The following is a 22,468-nucleotide window of genomic DNA, read 5'->3' on the forward strand; positions in this document are numbered from 1 at the left end:
TCACTGAATCAATCCACCTCATAGAGGGCCTTCCTCTCCTGCGCTGTCCCTCCACCCTCCCAAGCATGATGGCCCTCTCCAAGGACCTGTCTCTCCTCACAACGTGTCCAAAATATGTTAGACGGAGCCTCAGAATCCTTGTCTCCAAGGAGCCACCCGGTTTAACCCTTTCCAGGACAAATCTGCCATGTACATATATTTGCAAAATATTTTGTGTCCCTTCTCAGGAGCCTTATAGCCATTGAGTTCTAATTCACTAAACTGTAGGGAAAAGGCATTATGATTTATTAGAGTGTCTGGAAATTGCCAAAGCCAGAAATATCAAGTCCCAAGTTTCAAAGAGGTCCCACAAGGAAATATTAACCCAGGCATGAGAAAATCCCTGACCATGTGGCTGTGATGGCTATCTGAGGGAGGGTGTGGTACTTGCACTTTCTGTGATAGATATTTCTGGATTGTTTTAATATTTTATCAACAGTACGCATAGTTCTAGTTATTGAATAAGAAAAAATAATGGAATTCCTTAAATCCCATAAGTGCACATCACGGTGCTTTTCATTTAGCGGTGCAATAGACTGCAGGTAATTGATTCTCATCACATGTGATGACATTATACATGCTATGAGAGAGGACTGTGATCCACAGGTTGACTTCTGTGTGTTTCTTTAGTTGTGCACCAAACATTTCTTAAACAATAAGCATATATGAAGCATTGTGTTTGAGACCAGCATATGATCTTCATTTGTACTTTTTAAAAAATATACTAGTTTATTTACAAAATTAAAATAGATTGTTTTTGAGAACAGAGTGTACTTTTTTAAGGCATGAAGATATCCATGCAGACAAAGAAACTTGCATTGCCATTAAGAACAAATTGAAAGTCCAGGAACATTTCTGCAGATGATGAGAGTCCCTGTCTGAGTACCCCACAGTGGTGGGTGTCTTTCAGCATTTCTTTCATTACTCTACAGAGCAATCAGACCTGATATTAGGCCCCTGCAGAACTTATCTGGATTTCTACACTGAGGGAGAGGGGAGTGTCACTCTGTGGATCTGAGAGCTCTCTCTAATCTACTTGATCAGGTAGCACCTTTCTCCCAGAAAGGTATCAGCTACCTTAATATAATTTTTTGGGAAAGGATATCTTCAGTCTCAAACTCTTTGACCACCAACTCAAACCTCACCACAGAATCAGATTTAGAAGACACCTGTCCAGAGATTAGAATTACCACATTGTGTCAGCAATGTAAACAAAGACAGTAAGTCACAGAATTTAGCAGAAGCTCTGTGGCCAGGATCTTTCCTCAGTACAGCCTCAAGTAAAAATCTTTCTCTGAAGTTGGTACATGGGATTTGGACTTACATCCTCCTAAAAAAGAGATGGACAACAGCGTGAGAGACCAGTAGCAGCGTGTAGTGCAAGGCATCACAGAAGCGACTGGTGATCATATTAAGAGGTGGCTGGGGAGGGAGGGTTTGATCAGGTAGCCGGTGTGCAAGAAATGGGATATGGCAGGGAAAGGGTAGAGACAAGTCACATGTGCTGGGGGTGGGTGTAGACAGTGAATGTATTGGTTATTTCTGTAAGGGAAGTGTCTTTTATCTCGTAGGTAAAAATGTTTGTCTGTCAGATAGTCTTCTAATAGTGAACATCCAAATTAAGACAGACTAAGAAGAAGGATTGACCATCCACTTCTGAAATATAACTGGCCTTTGAACACCCTATGTACATCAGAGCACACTTAAGAGTAGACTAACAGATACACTGTAGTTGAACCCTCAAATTTGGAAACACAAAGGAGGAGAAACAGACAATATGATTGGTACGTGGAAAGTGAGAAACATGAATGTAGAAAACTTGACATTGTAAAGAAAGAAATGGAATGCATAAATATTGATATATTTGGTTTTAGCAAAATGAGGTGGATTAGCATGGGACATTTCAAATCCCATGATCATATGATCTATTATACTGGAGATGAAAACATGAGAACAAAATGGGGTGGCTTTCATAATTAAAAAGGCCATTTCTAGACCCATCTTGAAATACAATATTATGAGTGATAGGATAATATCCATATGCATACAAGGAAGACTTGTTGATATCACTATCATGCAAACTTATGTGCCTACAACCAGAGCCAAAGAGGAGGGAATAGATTATTTTATCAACTGTTATAGTCAGAAAGTTATTAAACATGTAACCAAGATGCATTAATAATAATGGGTGACTGGAATGCAAAAAGTTGGGAACCAAGGAGAAGGATCAGTCATTGGAAAATATAGATTTGGTGACAGAAATGAGGCTGGGGATAGAATCAGAGAATTCTGTACAATCAATGATTTATTATAGCAAATACCTTTTAAAAGAAACACAAGCACAGGTTATACACATGGATTTTATCTGATGGGATGCACAGGTATCAAACTGATTACATCGGTGGAAGGAACCATTGGAGATATTCAATATCAGCAGTGAAAACTAGGCCAGGTGCTGATGGAAGAACAGACCATCAACTACTCATATACAAGTTCAAATTAAAACTAAAGAAGGTTAAATAATATGTACAGGAATAAAAATTTGACTTTGAGTCTATCTCCCATGAATTTTAAAACCAACTCAGGAATAGGTTTGGGGCCTTGTTCACTAATGAACAAATACCAGATAAGCCGTGGAAAGATATCAAGAATATTATTCATGAAGAACGCAAAAAGTCATTACAAACAAGGAGGGGGGAAAAAGACAAAAATGGTTGTCAGAAGAGAGTCTGAATATTGCACTGAAGTGCCGAGAAGCCAAAACAAAGGGAAGAAATCAAGAAGTTAAGGAGATGAATAGAAGATTTAGAAAGCCCGCTTAGGAAGACAAGGCAAAAATTTATAATGACATGTGCAAGGAACTGGAGTCGTAAAATGAAAAGTGCTGAACTTGCTCAGCGTTTCTTAAGCTGAAGGGACTAAAGAGAAATTCAAGCCACAAGTTGCAATGCTTAAGGATGCTATGGGCAGAATATTGAATGATTCAGGAAGAACTAAGAGAAGATGGAAGGAGTATACAGAGTGACTGTACCAAAAAAAAATTTGGCTAACACAGAAGAATTTCAAGAAACAACATGGTTCCAAGCATCCTGAAAAACCTACAACTAGGAGAGGATAAAGTAGATGAATGGGACCTTCTAAGAATCAAATCCCTTTGCGCATCCAACACGGTAAAAAGGGAAGCCACAGACTGGGGAAAAATATTTGGCAATGACATGTCTGATAAGGGACTTATATCTAGAATTTATAGAATACTCAAGCACCACAACAAGATAAAGGTAAACAACCCAGTTGAAAAATGGGCACAGGATGTGAACAGACACTTCACCAAAGAAGACATTGAGATGGCGAACAAACACATGAAGAAGTGTTCAAAATCCCTAGCTCTAAGAGAGATGCAAATCAAATCATCTCACCCCAGTAAGAATAGTAATATTCAACAGAGCAGCAAACAGCAAGTGGTGGTGAGGTTGTGGATAAACTAGAACCCTTATTCACTGTTGGTAGAAGTGTAAAATGGTGCAACCACTATGGAAGGCAGTATGACACTTTCTCAAAAAGTTGCAAATAGAAATACCATTTAACCCAGCGATTCCATTACTGGGAGTATACCCTAAAGAAACCATAACTGCCACCCAAGCAGACATATGCACACTCATGTTTATTGCTGCTTTGTTCACAATAGCAGAGAGTTGGAAACAACCCAAGTTCCCATTAACAAACGAATGGATAGAGAATCTGTGGTATATTCACACAATGGAATACTGTGCTTCATTGAAAAAAGAAAGAATTAATGAAATGTTATACAAAATGAGTGACCCTGGAGGACATTATGCTGAGTGTCTATCTCAGTCACAAAGGAACTAATACTCCATAGTGCCACTGCTGTAAAATGGGACTGACATTGGGGTTGGAGAGAACTTAAGAAAAGAGGGAATAAATAACGTATACTGCATTGAAACAGATGAGGGAGAGAACTGTTTAAAAAGAATATAAGATTAGATATTATTTCTATGACAAGATTACAGAAAAATAAATGCATAGTAAAGTGGACTGTGGATTTGGGGGAGAATTGTATAACAATGAAAGGATTTTTTTTTTCTTTTCAAAAGCAAAATGAACTGGCATGGAGTGTTGGGCAGGGAGAAAAATGTGCAACAATGAATGAATGAATGGAGGGAAAATCAAATGGAAAGAAAATGCTGTAAAAAAATACATATGTTGCATTTAAAAATCACTAATTAAAAAATCAACATATGAGCAAGAGGTAATGGTGATAAATGAGGAAGTTCAAGCTGCTCTGAAAGACTTGGCAAAAAATAAAGCCCCAGGAATTGATGGAATACAAATTGACATATTTCAGCAAATAGATGTTGCCCTGTATGTGCTCACCAAGTTGTGCCAAGAAATCTGGAGGACATCTACTTGGCCAACTGACTGAAAGAGATCCATATTTATCCCCATTTCAAAAAAGGTGACCTGACAGAGTGTGAAAATTATCTAACAATATCACTAATATCACACACTAGCAAAATCCTGCTATTATCCAGAAAAGACTTGAACTACCAGAAATAAAAACTGGGTTTAGAAGAGGTAGTGGTACTAAGGAAATTATTGCCAATGTCAGATGGATCTTGGCAGAAAGCAGAGAATACCAGAAGAATGTCTCTCCATTGACTATGCAAAGGCATTTGATTGTGTGGATCACAATAAATTGTGGCTAACCTTGAGGAAAATGGGAATATCAGAACACTTGATTGTGCTTATATGAAACCCATACTTGGACTAAGAAGCAGTCCTCAGAACAGAGCAAGGAAACACAGCATGGCTCAAAATCAGGAAAGGAGTGCATCAGGGATGCATCCTGTACCCATGCCTTTTCAATCTGTATGCAGTACAGATCATTCAGGAAGCAGGGCTTTATGAGGAGGAGTGTGGCATCAAGATTGGAGGAAGACTCAATAACAACCTATGATATGCAGATGATACAACCTTGCTTGCCAAAACTGAAGAAGACCTGAAGCACTTGCTGCAAAATGTCAAGGACTGTAGACTGGATTGAAGCCCAACATCAAGAAGACAAAGATTCTCACCACTGGGCCAATTGGCAGCACTGTTACAGATGGAGAAGAGATTGAGGTTGTTAGCAATTACAGCTTGCTCGGATCCACAATAAACACTCTTAACACCAGCAGTCAGGAAATAAAAAAATCTGCTGTTATGGGCCTCTCCAGAGTGCTGAAGAGCAACAAAGTCAGTCTAGAGACAAAGGTGCTCCTAATCCAGGCCATGGTCTTCGCAAATAATTGTTATGATTCAGAGAGCTGGACGATGACTAAGGATGACAGAAGAATAGATTGTTGTGGTGCTGGAGAAGAGTCTTGAACATACCATGGACTGCCAAGAAAACAAACAGATCTGTTTTGGAGAGGGTGAAAACAAGTCTCTCCTTTGAGGCTAGGAGTTTGAAGCTCCACCTCACTTGCTTTGGGCATGTGGCCAGGAGAGATTGGCTCTTGGTTAAGGATATTATGCTCAAAAGGGTGGACAGACAGTGCAGGAGAGGAATACCCCGGATGAGATGGATTGATACAGTGATTGGGGCAATGAGGTGAAAGTGTCAGAATTAGTGAGACTGGCTCAGGATAGGAAAGGGTTCAGAGTCGCTATGCATTGCAGGCGACTCAATGGCACATAACAACAATAACGTACTCTGACAGGTTTTTTTTTTTTTCACCAGTATTAAAAAGTTTATTAAGGTAAACTTTTTTTTTTAAATTTAGGTTGTTTATTTTTCATTTCAATGAACATCTACAGAGATTTTGGGATTCCATTTTTAAAGCAGGAGTGGCATTCACTTTCTAAATAACATGCCTCCAGAAACTCTATGAACTTCGATAAATGTCGATAGTTGTAGAGGGGCTTCAGGCTTTTTGTTCATAGGATTACTGTGAGTCATGCTCGACTCGAAGGCAATCTACAACAGCAAACTCAACTAGCTTTATTCTGCTTGGAGTTAATAGTAACCTCTAGAAAACGAAACTGTAGAAAAGAACAACTGCCTCCTCTTCCTGTAGTGGCAGAGTGTACTAATAGTGGGCATTCCTACATAGATTCTATGACCAATAAAAGGGGGGGAAGTGACTATCTGAACACCTTTAAATGTTAAAATGCTTGGTTCTTGTCTATTTTTTAATTATACCAGTTTAGTTACAAAATTAGAATACATTGTTTTCAAGTACAGATTCTTCCAATTTCCCTCACCTCTGACCCATCAAATTGTACAATTCCATGATTAATCCCCTCGCCTCTTCACATCCACATCCCTCTGCTTCCACCCTCCCCCCCACCTTGGATCCTTATACTCATTCTACAATAATGATTTTATGCAATATTTATTCTTATGGGATTGAATTTGTTCACTCAGCATAATGCTCTCCAGTCCCTCCCATTGTTTATTCCTAATATTAATGGCAAAGTGATTTTTACTTATTTTCATTTATGTATATTTTTGGTTTATCATTAATTATAATTTATAATATAATAAATATAATTATATAATATATCATATATCATATATATCATGTCATATGTTGTTGTTATGTGCCATCGAGTCACTTGCGGCTCATAGAAACCCTGTGTACAACAGCCCTAAACTCTGCTCTGTCCTGTGCCAATCGCACCATCTCCGATACACCCATCCCGATCACCCTAGTCACTCAATCAATCCACCTCATAGAGGGTCTTCCCCTCCTGTGCTGTCCCTCCACCCTACCAAGCATGATGTCCCTCTCCAAGGACCGGTCCCTCCTTACAACATGTCCAAAGTATGTTAGACGAAGTCTCAGAATCCTTGTCTCCAAGGAGCCACCCGGTTTGACCCTTTCCAGGATGAATCTGTTTGTTTTCCTAGCAGTCCATGGTACCCTCAATACTCCTCTCCAGCACCACAGCTCAAAGGCATCAATTCTCCTTCTATCCTCCTTAGTCATTGTCCAACTCTGATGGAGCCAAGCAAACTAAAGCTGTGAACATAATATATCATTAATACAATTAATTACAATATTTCATGAGATCACTAATATGTATTGTCTTCCTTCTTATCTGACAAAGTGTACTTTAAATTACAGTATGAAACTTTCTCAAAACACAAGTTGACTTCTCTTGGATCTAAAAATCACTATCTGTTCTAATAAATTATAAGACTGGATACATTGACAGCACAACTCCCCAGAAAGCTGGTATTACATTAACACCAAGTTTCCTCTTGTTTCAGAACTGCACTTTTCACAGGAATATGGCCAGCGATCTGAAAGCATTTACAGACAGGTACGGGTTTGACGTCCTCATCCTCTTGGCCAATGGCACATCAGAGGAGCAACAACCGAAGCAACAGATCGCCGTGTACTCCGAGAACCTAGAGCTAGGCAGCCAGGTGAGGACCCCTTCTGCCGGGCACAGAACCTCCTGACCTTCAGAGTGTGCAGGAGGAAGATGATGAGAAAATCCATTTACAATTTATAAGAAATTGGCCCAAGAAATAGAGTCCTAGAGTTTAAGTTTTGGGAAATGTTGAGGGTGTTCTGCTACATTTCACTTTTTAAAGAGTCTCCTAACTATTTATCCTCTAGAATGAATTCATAGAGAGATGCTGGTTTATATCTTCCTCACCTGAACAGGGCTAGTGCTCACTGGGGTGCTGTGCTTCTATGACTGCTCCTTGGCTGTAGCTCACAGCTGTGTGAGTGTCCAGCGCTCCTCCAGCAAAGGACCACAGACTAACCAGCTTAACAACATACTCCATTGTCTCCTAGTTCTCCAACTGGAAGCCCTGAGCCAAGGTGTGGGCAAGCCAGCTTAGTCTCCAGTGGGAGATTTCTGTGTCTCCTCCCAGCTATGGTAGTTCCTCATTCTTTGCTGTTCTTTGACTGGTAGTCGCATCACTCCACTCTCTGTGTCTGTTTTTACGTAGGCATTTCCCTTCTGTGCCTGCCTGTCTTTCGGAGTTTCTCTTTTATGAGAACATCAATCAAACAGGATCACTGCTCCTTTACCCCAGTACCTGGTGACAATTTAACTAGTGATGTATCTTCAAAGATTCTGTTCCCATAGAGGTCACACGCCCAGGTACTGAGGGTTAGATCTTCAACATACCTTTTTGAAAGACAGAATTCAACTAATAACATTTTCCTTTGATGCTCAATTTTTATTAACTGCTGATCTGATAATATAACCTAAGTTAGTTTGTCTCTAGGTACCAAATTTCTGACTGGGTAATTAGTTGTATCTTCTATGTTATATATGAGGGGTTTTTTTTAACCTAAGACTTTGGAAATAGTGGAAGAACTCAACAAATTAATCAAAACAGGCCACTGGTTATACCAAACCAAGGGTACTTAATAATTAACATGAGAGTATACATTATTCATTATAATACGGACTTCACTGGTGTAGAAAGTTGCATCACTAATCTCTCCTCACAAGTAGTATGCAGAACTGCTGGGTCTTGCACATGGTTAATGTGTTCCGCTACTCATCAGACGGGTAGAGGTTTGAGACTATCCAGAGGCACCTCAGAAGAAAGGCCTGGTAATCCACTTCTGGAAAATTGTCCATGAAAGTCCTGCAGAGTGAAGTTCTTAATAGCAACTGACTGGATGTGCCTCATTTATCCACAGGTGGCTAGAGGCAAAGCTTCTATTTATGTTCATGCTCACCTTTTGTCTGTGCTTGCTCACATCCACATGTGAAAGGGCCTCCTGCAATCACTACATACATATACATGGTCTTCTCCCCCTTCCCCACTACTTTCACTTGTGCATGGCCTTACCTCTGGGCAAATGCCAGAGACAGTTCCTCTGGGTCCTGGGTTTTGAGCATCACACAGTCAAAACTCTGCTCTGAAGAAATATTGCCCCATCATTGATCACAAGGAGGGTTATGTCATCATGACAATCTGAGTCCAAAACCACATGTCAGCTGTGCATTGTTGAATAAGTTCTCTAACTTTCTGTGTCTTAGTTCCCTTTTTCGTAAAATAACGATAATGAGTCCGCACCTTGCAAAACATGATATGTTAGCACTGTGCCTGGTATATGAGTATTGGTGATGCAGTGGTTAAAACACTCAACTGTTAACTGGAAAGTCAGTAGTTCAAGCCCACCATGCCTGTCTGCTTCTATAATGATTTACAGCCTTGGGAAATCCTGTGGAGCACTGTTCCTCTGTCCCATGGGGTCACTATGAGTTGAACTAAACAGAAACAAGCATCTTCTTACTATCTTTGTTTCTTCTAACAATGACCACAATCCCTGTGGTTGTTGTTATTATTACCTCCACTGATTGTGTAGGAGAGAGCTCTCATGACATAGTCTATAGGGAGTTGCACTGCTACGCTATAGGCCATGCCCCTTTGGCTGTTTGAATCCACCAATGACTCTGTGAGAGAAAGATGGCCAATCTCCTCACGGGCAACTTATAGCCTCAGACACCCAATGGGAGGTCAGCTGTGAGTCAGTTCCAGCTCGAGAGCAATGAGTTGAGCTGAGTTTAATTGAGTTGAGTTGAGTTGAATTGCATTGTGCTGAATCCAGTAGGGCCATTTTTAAAGGCCTATGGTGGAAGAATATCCCCAGCATTTTCTAAAAACCACAGAGCTCTGGCCCAGGACTGGCCTGGTCTGATACTGCTCCTGGCTTCCCCTCTAACTGTTGAATCAGCTTTGTGACCTCCATGCTTTTTTTTTTTTTTCTGGGCTCTTTTTCTTTGCTCTTGGCAGAACATTGGGACATGACATTTAGGTAATTCTACTCCTAGTTGTTTCTTTCTCTTTTGCCTTCTGAGGCTATTTCTGGTTCTGGCTATTTGCTCCTTTAGAAAAGACTGACCTATTTCCCTCCATTCTAACACTATCCCCCTAGTCTTGAAGGTACTGAACGAACAACATTTCTGGTTTGGGGTTTTTGGTCTCACTCCTATTGGAAGATGGTATTGTAATATATTACATGGAGGGAAAGAGCTGGATGGCTTTAAATTTCTTGTCCTTCAACTTACAGGAGCCAGCAAGTTTGGTTGATTTTTTAATGAAATGCACAGACAGATTTTTAGTTAAATGAAAAGACAATTTGATGTAATTAAAGACAAGGATAGTCTATATTCGAGGAGGTTCTGTTTGTGGTGCCAGGAACACAGATGACACAGGGGAGTGGAGAGGAAATGGATGGGCAGATGTGAGTGGAGGTGTGAGCCATCAAACTAGGATTGGCTGGGGTGGGAGTGGGAACTACTGAAGGGGCAAGGAGAGGGAACTGAGCTGGCTGCTGGCAGACGTGGGTCAGGGTGGGAACAACAATCACATGCTGAAGGGGCAGGAGGGAAGTGGGACTAACACCTGATCTGTTACCTGCGTAATGGGAAAGGTGTCTCATCTGTTCTTTTGAGTAAAATGCTTGTCTGTCAAATATTGCTCTAAAGCCAAGCTCCCAAATTAAGACAGACTAGGGAAAGGACAGGCCATCCACTTCCGAAATAACAGGCCTTCAAAAATCCTATGTACAATAGAGCACACTTGGACTAGCAGACATGGGCCAGGAGGAAGGACCTCCTGACTGGGAATCACAAAGGAGGAGGAAGAGTTGCAAACAGACACTACTGTTTGGAATGTGGAATGTGAGATCTATGAGTGTAGGAAGATTGGAGATTGTTAAAGAAGAAATGGAAAGCATAAATATTGACATAGTAGGCACTGGAGAAATGAAATGCATTGACATGGGCATTTTGAATCAGGAAATCATATGATCTACTACACTGGAAATGAAAAGGTGAGGAAAAGTGGGTCACATTCATAGCCATAAAGACCATTTCTTGGTCCATCTTGAAATACATTGTTGTGAGCAACAGGATAATGTCCATGTGCATATAAGGAAGACTTGTTAATACCACTGTCATTCAAATATATGCACCAACAACCAGAGCCAAAAAGGAGGAAACAGATGACTTCTATCAATTATGGCAGTTGGAAATGGAATGAACATGCAACCAAGATACATTAGTAATAATGGGTGACTGAAATGCAGTAGTTGGGAACAGGAAGCAAGAATCATTAGCATGGGAAGCATGGACTAGGTGACAGAAAAGAGGTGGAAGATAGAATGATAGAATTCTGTATAATCAATGAACTGCTCATTGCAAATATCTTCTATAAGAAACACAAATGACAACTATACACATGGATTTCACCTGATGGTCTACACAGGAATCAGATTGACTACATCTGGGGGGAAAAAAATGATGGAGAAACTCAATATCAGCTGTGAAGACTAGGCCAGGTGCTGATTGTGGAAGAGACAATCAACTACTTATATGCAAGCTCAAGCTGAAGCGAAAGAAAAATGAAATCAAATCCACAAGAACCAAAGTTTAGTCTTGAGTCAAACCCACTAGAATTTAAAGATAATTTCAGGAACAGGTTTGAGGTCCTGAATATGAATGAAAGAAGACCAGCCTAGTTTAATCTTCTCTAGGATGAACCTCTACTAAAAATAATTGGCTGGCACAGAAGAATTTAATGAAACAATGTATGATCAAGAAGCAATGATGATGAAGGAGGAAGTTCAAGTTGCTCTGAAAAAATTGGCAAAAAAACCAAAGCCCCAGGAATTAATGGTATACTAATTGACATATTTCAAAAAACAAATACTTCCCAAGACACTCTCACCTGATTGTGCCAAAAAATCTGGAGGACAACTACCTGGAGAAGTGACTGGAAGAGATCTATATTTATTCTAATTCCAAAAAAAGATGTACTGACAGAGTATGGAAATTATCAAATACTATCACTAATATCACATGCAAGCATGAAAATGATCCAAAAACCTTTGGACCAAGTACATCAGCAGATGTGCAAGCTGGGTTTAGAAGAGCCCGAGGTACTAGGGACATCATAGACAGTTAGATGGATCTTAGCCAAAAGCAGAGGGTACCAGAGTAATGTGTATCTGTGTTTCATTGAGTATGCAAAGGCATTTGACTGTGTGAATCACAACAAATTGTGGCTAACCTTGAGAAAGATAGGAATCCCAGAACCTTTAATTATGCTCATGAGAAAACTCCACTTGGAACCGGAAGCAGTCTTATGTATAGAGCAAGGAAACACCGCATGGTTTAAAATCAGGAAAAGTGTGCATCAGGGATGCCTCCTAGCTCCTCATCTTTTAAATCTATACATGGAACAGATTGCTCAGGAGGCTGGATATTAAGTGGCATCAGGATTGGAGGAAGACTCATCAACAACCTACATTATACAGATGATACAACCCTGCTTACTGAAACTGAGAAGGACCTGACGCATTTTCTACAGAAGGTCAAGGACTGCAGCCTTAAATATAGATTGAAACTTAATATCAAGAAAACAAATATTCTCACCCCAGGGCAATTGGCAGCACCCTGATGGATGGAGAAGAGATTGAGATTGTTAACAATTACAGCTTGTTTAGTTCCACAATCAACACACTTGGCATCAGCAGACAGGAAATCAAAAGACGAATTGCATTGGGAAAATCTGCTGTGAGGGACCTCTCTAAAATACTGAAGAGCAATGTCAGTCTGGAGACTAAGGTGTAGTTCTTCCAGGCTATGGTCATGCAATTACTTGCTATGCATCAGAGAACTGGACAAAGACTAAGGATAATAGAAGAAGAATCCATACTTTTGAGTTGTGGTGCTGGAGAAGAGTCTTGAACATACTGTGGACTTCCAAGAGAACAAACTGGTCTGTCCTGGAGAGGTTGAAACAAAGCTACTCCTTGGAGACAAGGATTTTGTAGCTTCTTCTCACATACTTTGTGCGCGTGGCCAGGAGGGACCAGTTCTTGGAGGAGGGCATCATGTTTGGAGGAACAGCGCAGGAGAGGAAGACCCCAGATGAGATGGATTGACTCAGTGACTAGGGTAATGGAATTAGGTGTGTCGGAGACAATGAGATTGGCTTAGAAAAAGAGCAGGGTTCAGAACTAATATACATAGCTATGAGTCACAGGTGACTTGACTGCACATGACAGTGACAACTTATTTCCTACATTACACAATTCTCAGCTGTTTGAAGGGTTTGGGATTTTTTTACAAAAAATAAAAGTTAATTTATATTGATTAACAATATTAGTGTATTAAGACCAATTACAAAGGACAAAGCCAGCCTGCAGTCTCACCTGCTTCCCTGTGCCTGTGTCTCCCTGACAGATTTGCTGTGAACTGGAGGAGTCTCAGAACCCTTGCCTAGAATTGGAGCCCTTTGAGTGTGGCTGTGACGAGATCCTGGTGTACCAGCAGGAGAACCCTTCCGTGACTTCTGATCAAGTCGTTCTCCTGGTCAAGGAAGTCATCAACCGGCGGTGTTCAGAGATGGTCTCCAACAGCCGGACGTCGTCCACAGAAGCTGTGGCAGGCAGCGCCCCACTGTCCCAGGGGTCTTCTGGGATCATGGAGTTGTATGGTTCTGATGTAGAGCCACAGCCCAGCTCTGTGAATTTCATAGAAAACCCTCCAGATCTCAGTGATTCCAACCAGGCTCAGGTGGATGTCAACATCGACCTCGTTAGCCCAGACAGCGGGCTGGCCACCATTCGAAGCAGCCGTTCATCCAAGGAGAGCTCTGTTTTCCTCAGTGATGACAGCCCAGTAGGGGAGGGGGGTGGGCTTCACCACAGCCTCCTCCCCGGGTTTGACTCCTATAGCCCCATCCCTGAAGGGGCAATTGCTGAGGAGCACACACGCCCAGAAGAACATGCGGAACACTTTGACCTCTTCAACTTTGATTCTGCACCAATGGTTTCTGGGCAATCCCAGCCATCTTCCCATTCAGCTGACTTCTCACCAGAAGATGATTTCTTCCCCAACTCTGATTCATCAGAAGGACAGCTCCCCACCGGCCCTAAACTACTTGATGAGATAGGAGTCAACATGTCTAGCTACTCATCCAGTTCACTTTTGTCAACAACTGGCAAAGATAGCCTTGTGGAGTTCGATGAGGAGTTTGTCCAGAAGCAAGAAAGTCCTACAGAGGACTTGGAAAGAAGTTTGAATGTGACAGATTTTGTGAGAGCCGAATCTCCTACACCAGAAAGATTTAAAAGTACTGGAAAGCGAATTCCACCAACACCTATGAATAGCTTTGTAGAGAGCTCTCCAACCTCTGAAGAGCGAGTCATGCACTATCCGGAAGATGTTACCGCCAATGCAGTTGGCACAGGCCACACAGGAGCACCTCAGTCCCGTGCACGATGCAGCAGCTGGTGGGGGGAATTAGAAATGGACTCTAAAAATGTTGATAATGCCTGGAGTTCCAGTGAACAGGAGTCTGTATTCCAGAGCCCCCCCAAGGCATGGAAAGGTCCAACCCCAGCAGATAGGAGAGCCTCAGATTCTGTTTTTCAACCAAAGAGTCATGAATTCTCAAAGTCACGTCTCTGGGAATCTGAATTTGGCCAGCCTGTACTGGGGAGCAGTGAGAATCAAGACCAGGCTGAGGGAAATTTGCAGCTTCCAGACCTGCCGGCTGAGCAAGCACGTTTATCTAATGCTTCTCCTCAGGGAACCAGCCACCTGATAGAGAACTTTTCTGCGCTGTGGCATTCTGACCACTCTCCTGTGACCATGCCTGAGCCCTGGGGGAACCCCACAGATGAGAGTGACCCAGACACTGGGGGCGCCTTCCCTGCCTGGAGAGCATTTGGTAAAGAAGAGAGCACCAAAGCTTTGAAAAATACCTGGAATCTGCACCCAATGAGCAGTGAAACACCTTCTGTGATGGACCTGAATGAGTGGGCCATGGCAAAGGGCGGCTTCTCTTTCCGCTCTGAAGATCTAGTCGACAGCTCTCCCGGTAATGCCAATAACGAAGCCACCCCAAAAATCTGGGGCAAGAAGAACAATGACACCAGAGATAATATCCTGGCATCTGGAAATCCCACTTCCAATCTGGATCATGTGTGGGATCATTCAAAGCCACCAGTGGGGGATCAGAATGGTTTGGTGGATCTTAAAATTAGGGAGAAGGCATATGAAAAAGTGGATTCCTGGAACCTTTTTGAGGAGAGCAACCAGAAAGGAGTTTCAGACGTCCTCGCTCCTTGGGAAGATTCCTTCTTATCCTACAAATGCTCTGACTACAGCACATCCAATGTCGGTGAAGATTCTGTGCCTTCCCCCTTAGATACCAACTACTCTACCTCTGACTCTTACACCTCACCAACATTTGCTGGAGATGAAAAAGAAGCAGGAAGCAAGCCATTTAATAAAGAGGAAGGTGTCAAGACAACAGATGCCAACTCCTCCACAGAGGAGCCCGGAATGCCTCCTCATTCACCGCAGCAGCCATCCAGAAATCGAATTAGTTCTGGTCCTGGGAACTTAGAAATGTGGACGCTGTCTCACACAGATGACAATCTTGCAATAAATACCACTCAAACCCCAGATAAGGATTTCCTCCAGACCGAGCAACTGCACGAGAAGAACCTCTCCGTGGAGGATGAGGCTGGGGACAGCAGCCTGTCCAGCTACGATGACCCCAGGATGATGCAGCTGTACAACGAGACTAACCGACAGCTCACACTCTTGCATAGTAGTACCAACTCCCGGCAGGGGGCGCCCGAGAACGACTTGTGGAACAAGGTGATCCTGGAGGACACGCAGTCCACCGCCACCATCTCGGACATGGATAACGATTTGGACTGGGATGACTGCAGTGGCGGGGTGGCCATCTCCAGTGAAGGTCAAGCGCAAAGTTATGCTCCAGAAGGTACTGAACCGGAAACTCGCTTTTCAGTGCGACAGTTAGAGCCGTGGGGCGTGGAGTATCCTGAAGCAACTCAAGTCGACTGGGAACCTCCAGCCTCCTCCGAGCCCAGCGAGGATACTGCTCCCAACAAACTGAATGAGAAAAGTGGGCAGCTCATTGCAAACAGCATCTGGGATTCCGTCATAAGAGATAACAACATGACATCCTTCATGTTGCCTAGTCCATCACCTATGACAGATTCACAACAAAGTAAAGTGACTCCTGAAACTCCTGGCTCACCAGAACAAGTCAAGGATGGTCACATCCCAGAGGCGCTAGAGGCCTCTAGAGTCAGTCCTCAGGGAGCGCTTACAACAGACGCCCACAAGCAGGACATAGGGGAAGAAACCTTCCAGGGTGATTCAGCATCCTTGGCGCCCAGCCTGGAGAACCCGGGGCCTTTTGAACCCTCAAATCTATGGAAAGGTTCTAACACTGGACAAAGTGAGAAGGAAGCCTTTACATCCACTGATGGAGAGTACGTGAGTGAGGAGGAGATGACAAGCTCTGAGGAGGACAGTGTCCCCTGGAGTTCTGGAAAGGGTGGAAGTGACCGGGACCTCTCTTCTCCAGTTGCATCTGAGCATTACAAAAGCTCCATGGAATTAGGCACCGTCACTGTCGAAGATCCCTCAGCCACTTCCAGTCCTCAGATTGAGGAACGAGAAGAGACTTTAGAGCAGGAGAAGGGATCTTGTAACCTGGACTCCTGGGGTCTTCAAACAGGAATGTCTACAAACAACATGCAAGCAAACTTGAGTGAGTCTACTGAAGTTTCAGATAGTGCACATTTAACAGAAAGTGGATCTTTATTGGAAATGAAGGCTGAAAAAACAGCAGAATGCCACATTCTAGAGCCGGAGAGAATTAATGAAATGCTGCCTCATGAAGTGCCCCAGAACCCTGACATTTCAGATGACCCTAAAGAGATCAATGTGCAAGACAGCTGCACAAGTCCTGAGATCCCCACGAATCTTGAAGTTAAGAGTATGGAAAACAGTCTTCTAGGAGGTAATTCACCTGGAAACTATGGCAAAGTTAGTGTCTCCAGTGAGTACACACAATCAAGTGCATCAAGCCCAGATCTGTATGATTCTTCAGCCTCATTGCTTCCCTGGAGCCACATGCCCAATACCGATCCTGAGAAAGAAAGTCGAGATAATTGGAGTGGACAGAATCCCCAAGAATCTGACGCAATTACCACAGATGGCCAAGTAAGAGTAAATACTGAAATGGAAGACCTGGAGAAAATACGAATGGAAGCGTTTGAAAAGAGCTTTGAGCACAAAGTGCCTAAATTTTTGGAGATCTGGAATTACTCGGTAGATGGTGATTCCTTGTCCTCATTATCTAGCCCGGAGGCAGGTAAATGTTCTGAATTCTCAAGTGTACATCAGGAGAGAAATCTCATAGTTGACCATCAGGAGAAAAACAAATGTGACACTCCTGAAATTGTACAGCCAGAGGATACCAACTTTAACTCATCAAGCTCGGGCTCTGACGATGATAGTTCAGATGATGAAGAGTCAGCAGAGAAAGAAAATAATCTGGTTACTTATCAAGATGCACAAAGCAAATCCAGAGCTTGGAACTTATCAAGTGAGTCTAATCAGTTCTTGACCACAGAAGACCACAACATTCAGGAATGCTCGGAACACATAGGCAGTTCAGAACTAGCAGAGAATGGAAAGTCCAACCCATTTTATGATGATCAACAAAGCAGTCCTGATCACTGGAACTTCTCACCACCATTAAATTCACTGGATGAATCAAATAAATTTGTGGCCACAGGTGAGGCCAATATTCAAGAATGTTCAGAACATATAGACAGTTCAGAGCCAGCAGAGAATGAATATAAGTCAAACCCCATTTATGAGGGTCAACATAGCAGTTCTGAACATTGGAATTTCTCATCACAGTTAGATTCACTGAATGAATCTAATAAGCTCTTGACCAGTCCTGGTCCCAAAGTTCAGGAGTGTTCTGAATATGTCGGCAGCTCAGAACCAGCAGAGAATAAGTCTGATCCATTTTATGATGGTCAACACAGTAGCCCTGATCGCTGGACTTTCTCGCAACCATTAGATTCATTGGATCAATCTAGTAAAGTCTTGACTATAGGTGAGCCCGATATTCAAGAATGTTCAGAGCAAATTGACAGTTCAAAACTAACAGAACATGAAAATAAGTCAAACCTATTTTATGATGATCGAGAAAGCAGCCCTGATCACTGGAACTTCTCACCACCATTAGATTCACTGGATGAATCAAATAAACTCTTGGTCTCAGATGAGCCCAATATTCAAGAATGTTCAGAACATATAACCAGTTCAAAACCAGCAGAGAATGAAGATAAGTCAAACCTAGTTTATGACAGTCAACATAGCAGTTCTGAACATTGGAATTTCTCATCACAGTTAGATTCACTGAATGAACCTAATAAGTTCTTGACCAGTCCTGGTCCCAAAGTTCAGGAGTGTTCTGAATATGTCGGCAGCTCAGAACCAGCAGAGAATAAGCCCAATCCATTTTATGATGGTCAACACAGTGGCCCTGATTGCTGGAACTTCTCACACCCATTAGATTCATTGGATCAAGCTAACAAAATATTGGCCGTGGATGAGTCCAACATTCAAGAATGTTCAAAGCAAACTGACAGTTCAGAACTAGCAGAGGATAAAAATAAGTCAAACCCATTTTATGACAATCGAGAAAGCAGCCCTGATCATTGGAATTTCTTATCACAATTAGATTCCACGAATGAACCTAATAAGCCCTTGACCACTGCTGATCCCAAAGTTCATGAACATTCTGAATATATAGACAATTCAGAACCAGCAGAGAATGAGAACAAGACAGATTCATTTTATGATGGTCAACACACTAGTCCTGATTACTGGACTTTCTCACCACCATTAGAATCACTGGACGAATCTAGTAAAATGTTGGCCAAAGCTGAGCCCAATATTCAAGAATGTTCAGAACAAGCAGAGGAAGAAAATAAGTCAAACCCATTTTATGATGACCAGCAAAGCAGCCCTGATCACTGGACCTTCTCACCACAATTAGAGGCATTGGATAAAGCGAATAAATCCTTGGCCACAGATGAGTCCAATATTCAGGAATGTTCGGAACATGTTGACAGTTCAGAACCAGCAGAGGATGAGAATAAGTCAAATCCATTTTATGATGATCAGCAAAGTATTCCTGATCACTGGAATTTCTCACAATTCGATTCGTCTAATGAACCTACTAAGGTGTTGGCCGTAGGAGATCTCAACACTCAGGAATGTTCTGCATATGTAGACAGTTTAGAGCCAGAAGAGAATGAGAGTAAATCAGATCTGTTCTGTAATGGTCAACAAAGCAGCCCTGATCACCAGAATCTCTCCCCATTAAAAGAGACCGAAATACACATTACATCAGTGAATGAGGAGACAAAATCTTCTCCAGAAGCAGTAAATACAGGAGACAGTGCTTGGCAAATATCTCCCCAGACTGAACAACAGAACAAAAACCATTCTAAATTGGAAATGCTTGGCTTCTCAACTGAGAGTACAGAATGGTGGGCTGCCTCTCCACAAGAAGGAAGACCAGATGAGAGGGCTTTTGAAGGGACACTGTCAAACTCAAGTGATGTATTAGAGAGAAATTCTTCCAAAGTCTACCAAAATGTAGATCCTTGGGGAGTTCCCGTTCCTGGTGATGTTGAATTCACAGAAGCACATTATACCAGTCCTTTCAAAGATGAGCCGCAGTCTACCTTTCTAGATAGTAATGAGAAGAGCTCCCATGAGCTGCTTTGGAACATTCAACCAAAAGAGACAGACTCAGACGTTGAGGAGCTTACCCAGCAGGAAACAGTGGACCAAATTAAAGAAAAGGATTCCAGAGACCAAATCTTCCCAGCTTCTGTGAGTGATGAACTTTCTTCTGAAACACATACCCATGAGCAGTGCCAGGATACTATGCTGCCAGATGGGAATCAGCCAGACCAAACATTTCTCCACTCAGGTGAAAATGAATGTGTTATTTCTCACGTGTCAGCTTTTGAGTGTCAAGAAACAAATTGGTGGGAACAAGAAAACACACACACTAGTGAAACCACCAACTCAAGAACTGCCTCAGAAGATGCCCCTGTTGTCAGTTCTCCTACCGAATCAATGAAGAAGTCAGAGTCTGGACAGAATGATTCTTCTGGCCCTAGTGAGGGACCTCAGGGCACGTTTGCTCCAGATATTTTACATGGCAACTTCCAGGAGGCTGGACAACTGGCCTCTGCTTCTCCTGACTTGTGGATGGATGCAAAGCAGCCCTTCAGTTTGAAAGCAGATGGTGAGAATCCTGATATACTGACTCACTGTGAACTCGAGAGCAGCTCGCAGGCTTCCAATAGCCCTGATATATACCATGATTATGAAGCAAAGCAGGAGATGGAGCACCATATTAGTGCTTGGATGGAACCTGAAGTAGAATCCATGGAGTTGTATGTCACAGAGCCAAATGTGCATGAAGAGCCCATTCAAGAGCTTGGGCAGGAATGTGTCTCGGGACATTCAGGACTCTATTCTGAAAATGCCATTCCACTGCCTGCAATCAGCGAACATGCAATTTCAAGTTCAACATCTCAGCTGGCCTCTCATGAAGCCCCTCTAGAACCTTCTGAAATAAATAATGAAAGCAATATAAATTTAGGAATCTCAGAAACAGCAACCAGCTCAAAGGAGGTGCCAGTCTTGGAACTTTTTGACAGAACAATCTCTGTGGTGGAACATGTAGGCACCAGTATTTTTGTGACTCAACCAGAGCCAGCTGTGGATGGTAACAGTCACTGGGGATCTGAAAGTCTTGCTCCTGAAAGTCAGACAGAAGCACAAGCCTTGCTTGACTATGAACAGCCTTTTGCTACTGGGAATCCTGCCTCTGTCACTGACAGCCTGCCAGTCTCAGACCCAGGCATGGATGTAAGTGAAGCTGCCTTTGATCACAGTTTCAGTGAGGCCTCGGGCCTCAACACATCAACGGGGACCATAGATGACATGAGTAAGCTGACATTATCGGAAGGCAATCCTGAAACCCCAGTGGATGGAGATGCAGGGAAGCAAGATATCTGTTCTTCAGAAGCCTCGTGGGGTGATTTTGAATATGACATAATGGGTCAAAATATTGACGAAGACTTTGTGAAAGAGCCCGATCACTTTCTCTATGGTGCTGACCCTCCTTTGGAGGAAGATGGACAGAAGCAACTGCTGGCACCATACACACCTCCCTTCGATTTGTCCCACCTCACAGAACCTGTCCGAGGTGCTGGGACGACAGAGGAAGCTGCGTCTCCAGAGGATGAATCCCTGGACAGCGACGCTGCAGAGCTGTCGCTCTCTGCCCTGCCTGATCGAAGAGTCAAGAAAAGCCCCACAGAGTGGGGAAGTGGGCAGCCGGAACCCCAGCTGGTGGCACTGCGTATTCACGAAGATTCCGACTCCCTCTCTTTGCCTGTAAGAGGAGGTTCAAATGTCGACTTGTCTCCAACGAGCAATGGTGACTGGGACTTAGAAACAGAAAATTTTTATTCCCCAGCAGGTGGAGACATAGGACCACCAAATGGTAAGATATGGCCCTCTCCACCTACCCCAAGCAACAGCTGCTGTTTAAACCCACTCAGCCAGAAAGCGTATTTGTGAGGTGTCTTCCTGCCCACATGGGTAGAGAAGACCCGACTACACACTCAATTCGGAGTTACTGGAGTTCGGTTCTAGACTGCCACACTAAAGCCAGTCACGTGAATTATTTTTTTATTTCCCAGTGCATATGAAATTATGTCTGCACTGTACTGCACTCTTGTTAAGTGTACCTTAAAAAGGAAGAGAGAGAGAGAGAGAGAGAATGAATTTCTAAACTGTGCCGCAGAAACATTAAATGAGTCTTGAGAATAAAACCCTGCAGTGATAGAGTTGTTCGATACAGGGTTATCACAAACCTTTGATTTGTAAGAAAAAGGAAAACAAAACAAAATACCCTCCAACATAATATCTACATATCTGCAAAGTACAATAAAGCACAAAGAAAACGAGGTGTACCTGTGTATTTTCAACATGTTGTTGTTGTTGTCGTTGTTATATGACCCTATGCTCTGTCCTGTGCCAATCGCACTGTCTCTGACACTCCCATTCTGACTACGCCAGTCACTGAATCAATCCACCTCGTAGAAGGCCTTCTGCTCCTGCACTGTCCCTCCACCCTCCCAAGTATGATGTCTTTCTCCAAGGACCTGTCCCTCCTTGCAACATGTCCAAAGTATGTTAGACAGAACCTCAGAATCCTTGCCTTCAAAGAGTCACCCGGTTTAACCCTTTCCAAGATGAATTTATTTGTTTTCCTAATAGTCCATGGAACTCTCAATACTCTTCTCCAGCACCACAGCTCAAAGGCATCAATTCTCCTTCTATCCTCCATGGTCATTGTCCAACTCTCTGATGCATAACAAGTGATAGCAAAGACCATAGTCTGTATCAGGTGCACCTTAGTCTCCAGAGAAACACCATTGCTCTTCAGTACTTTGGAGAGGTCCCTAATAGCAGACTTTGCCTTCGCAATACA

The 22,468-nt window shown here is 42.7% G+C and overlaps 1 protein-coding gene across 1 annotated transcript in view; it reads left to right on the forward strand.

Moving 5' to 3' along the window:
- The window catches only part of PRUNE2 (prune homolog 2 (Drosophila)), a 435,757-nt gene that overhangs the window by 274,010 nt on the left and 139,279 nt on the right, over nt 1–22,468 (forward strand). Inside the window, exons 7-10 of the mRNA XM_006891999.1 lie at nt 7,316–7,474; nt 13,276–17,533; nt 18,845–18,942; nt 19,276–21,475. Coding sequence (XP_006892061.1) covers nt 7,316–7,474; nt 13,276–17,533; nt 18,845–18,942; nt 19,276–21,475 — 6,715 coding nt within the window. The remainder of the gene's footprint in view (nt 1–7,315; nt 7,475–13,275; nt 17,534–18,844; nt 18,943–19,275; nt 21,476–22,468) is intronic.

This window comes from Elephantulus edwardii, unplaced genomic scaffold (genome assembly GCF_000299155.1).
Source record: "Elephantulus edwardii isolate Elephantulus edwardi_28Jun2011 unplaced genomic scaffold, EleEdw1.0 scaffold00108, whole genome shotgun sequence".
In the NCBI taxonomy this organism is placed as follows: domain Eukaryota; kingdom Metazoa; phylum Chordata; class Mammalia; order Macroscelidea; family Macroscelididae; genus Elephantulus; species Elephantulus edwardii.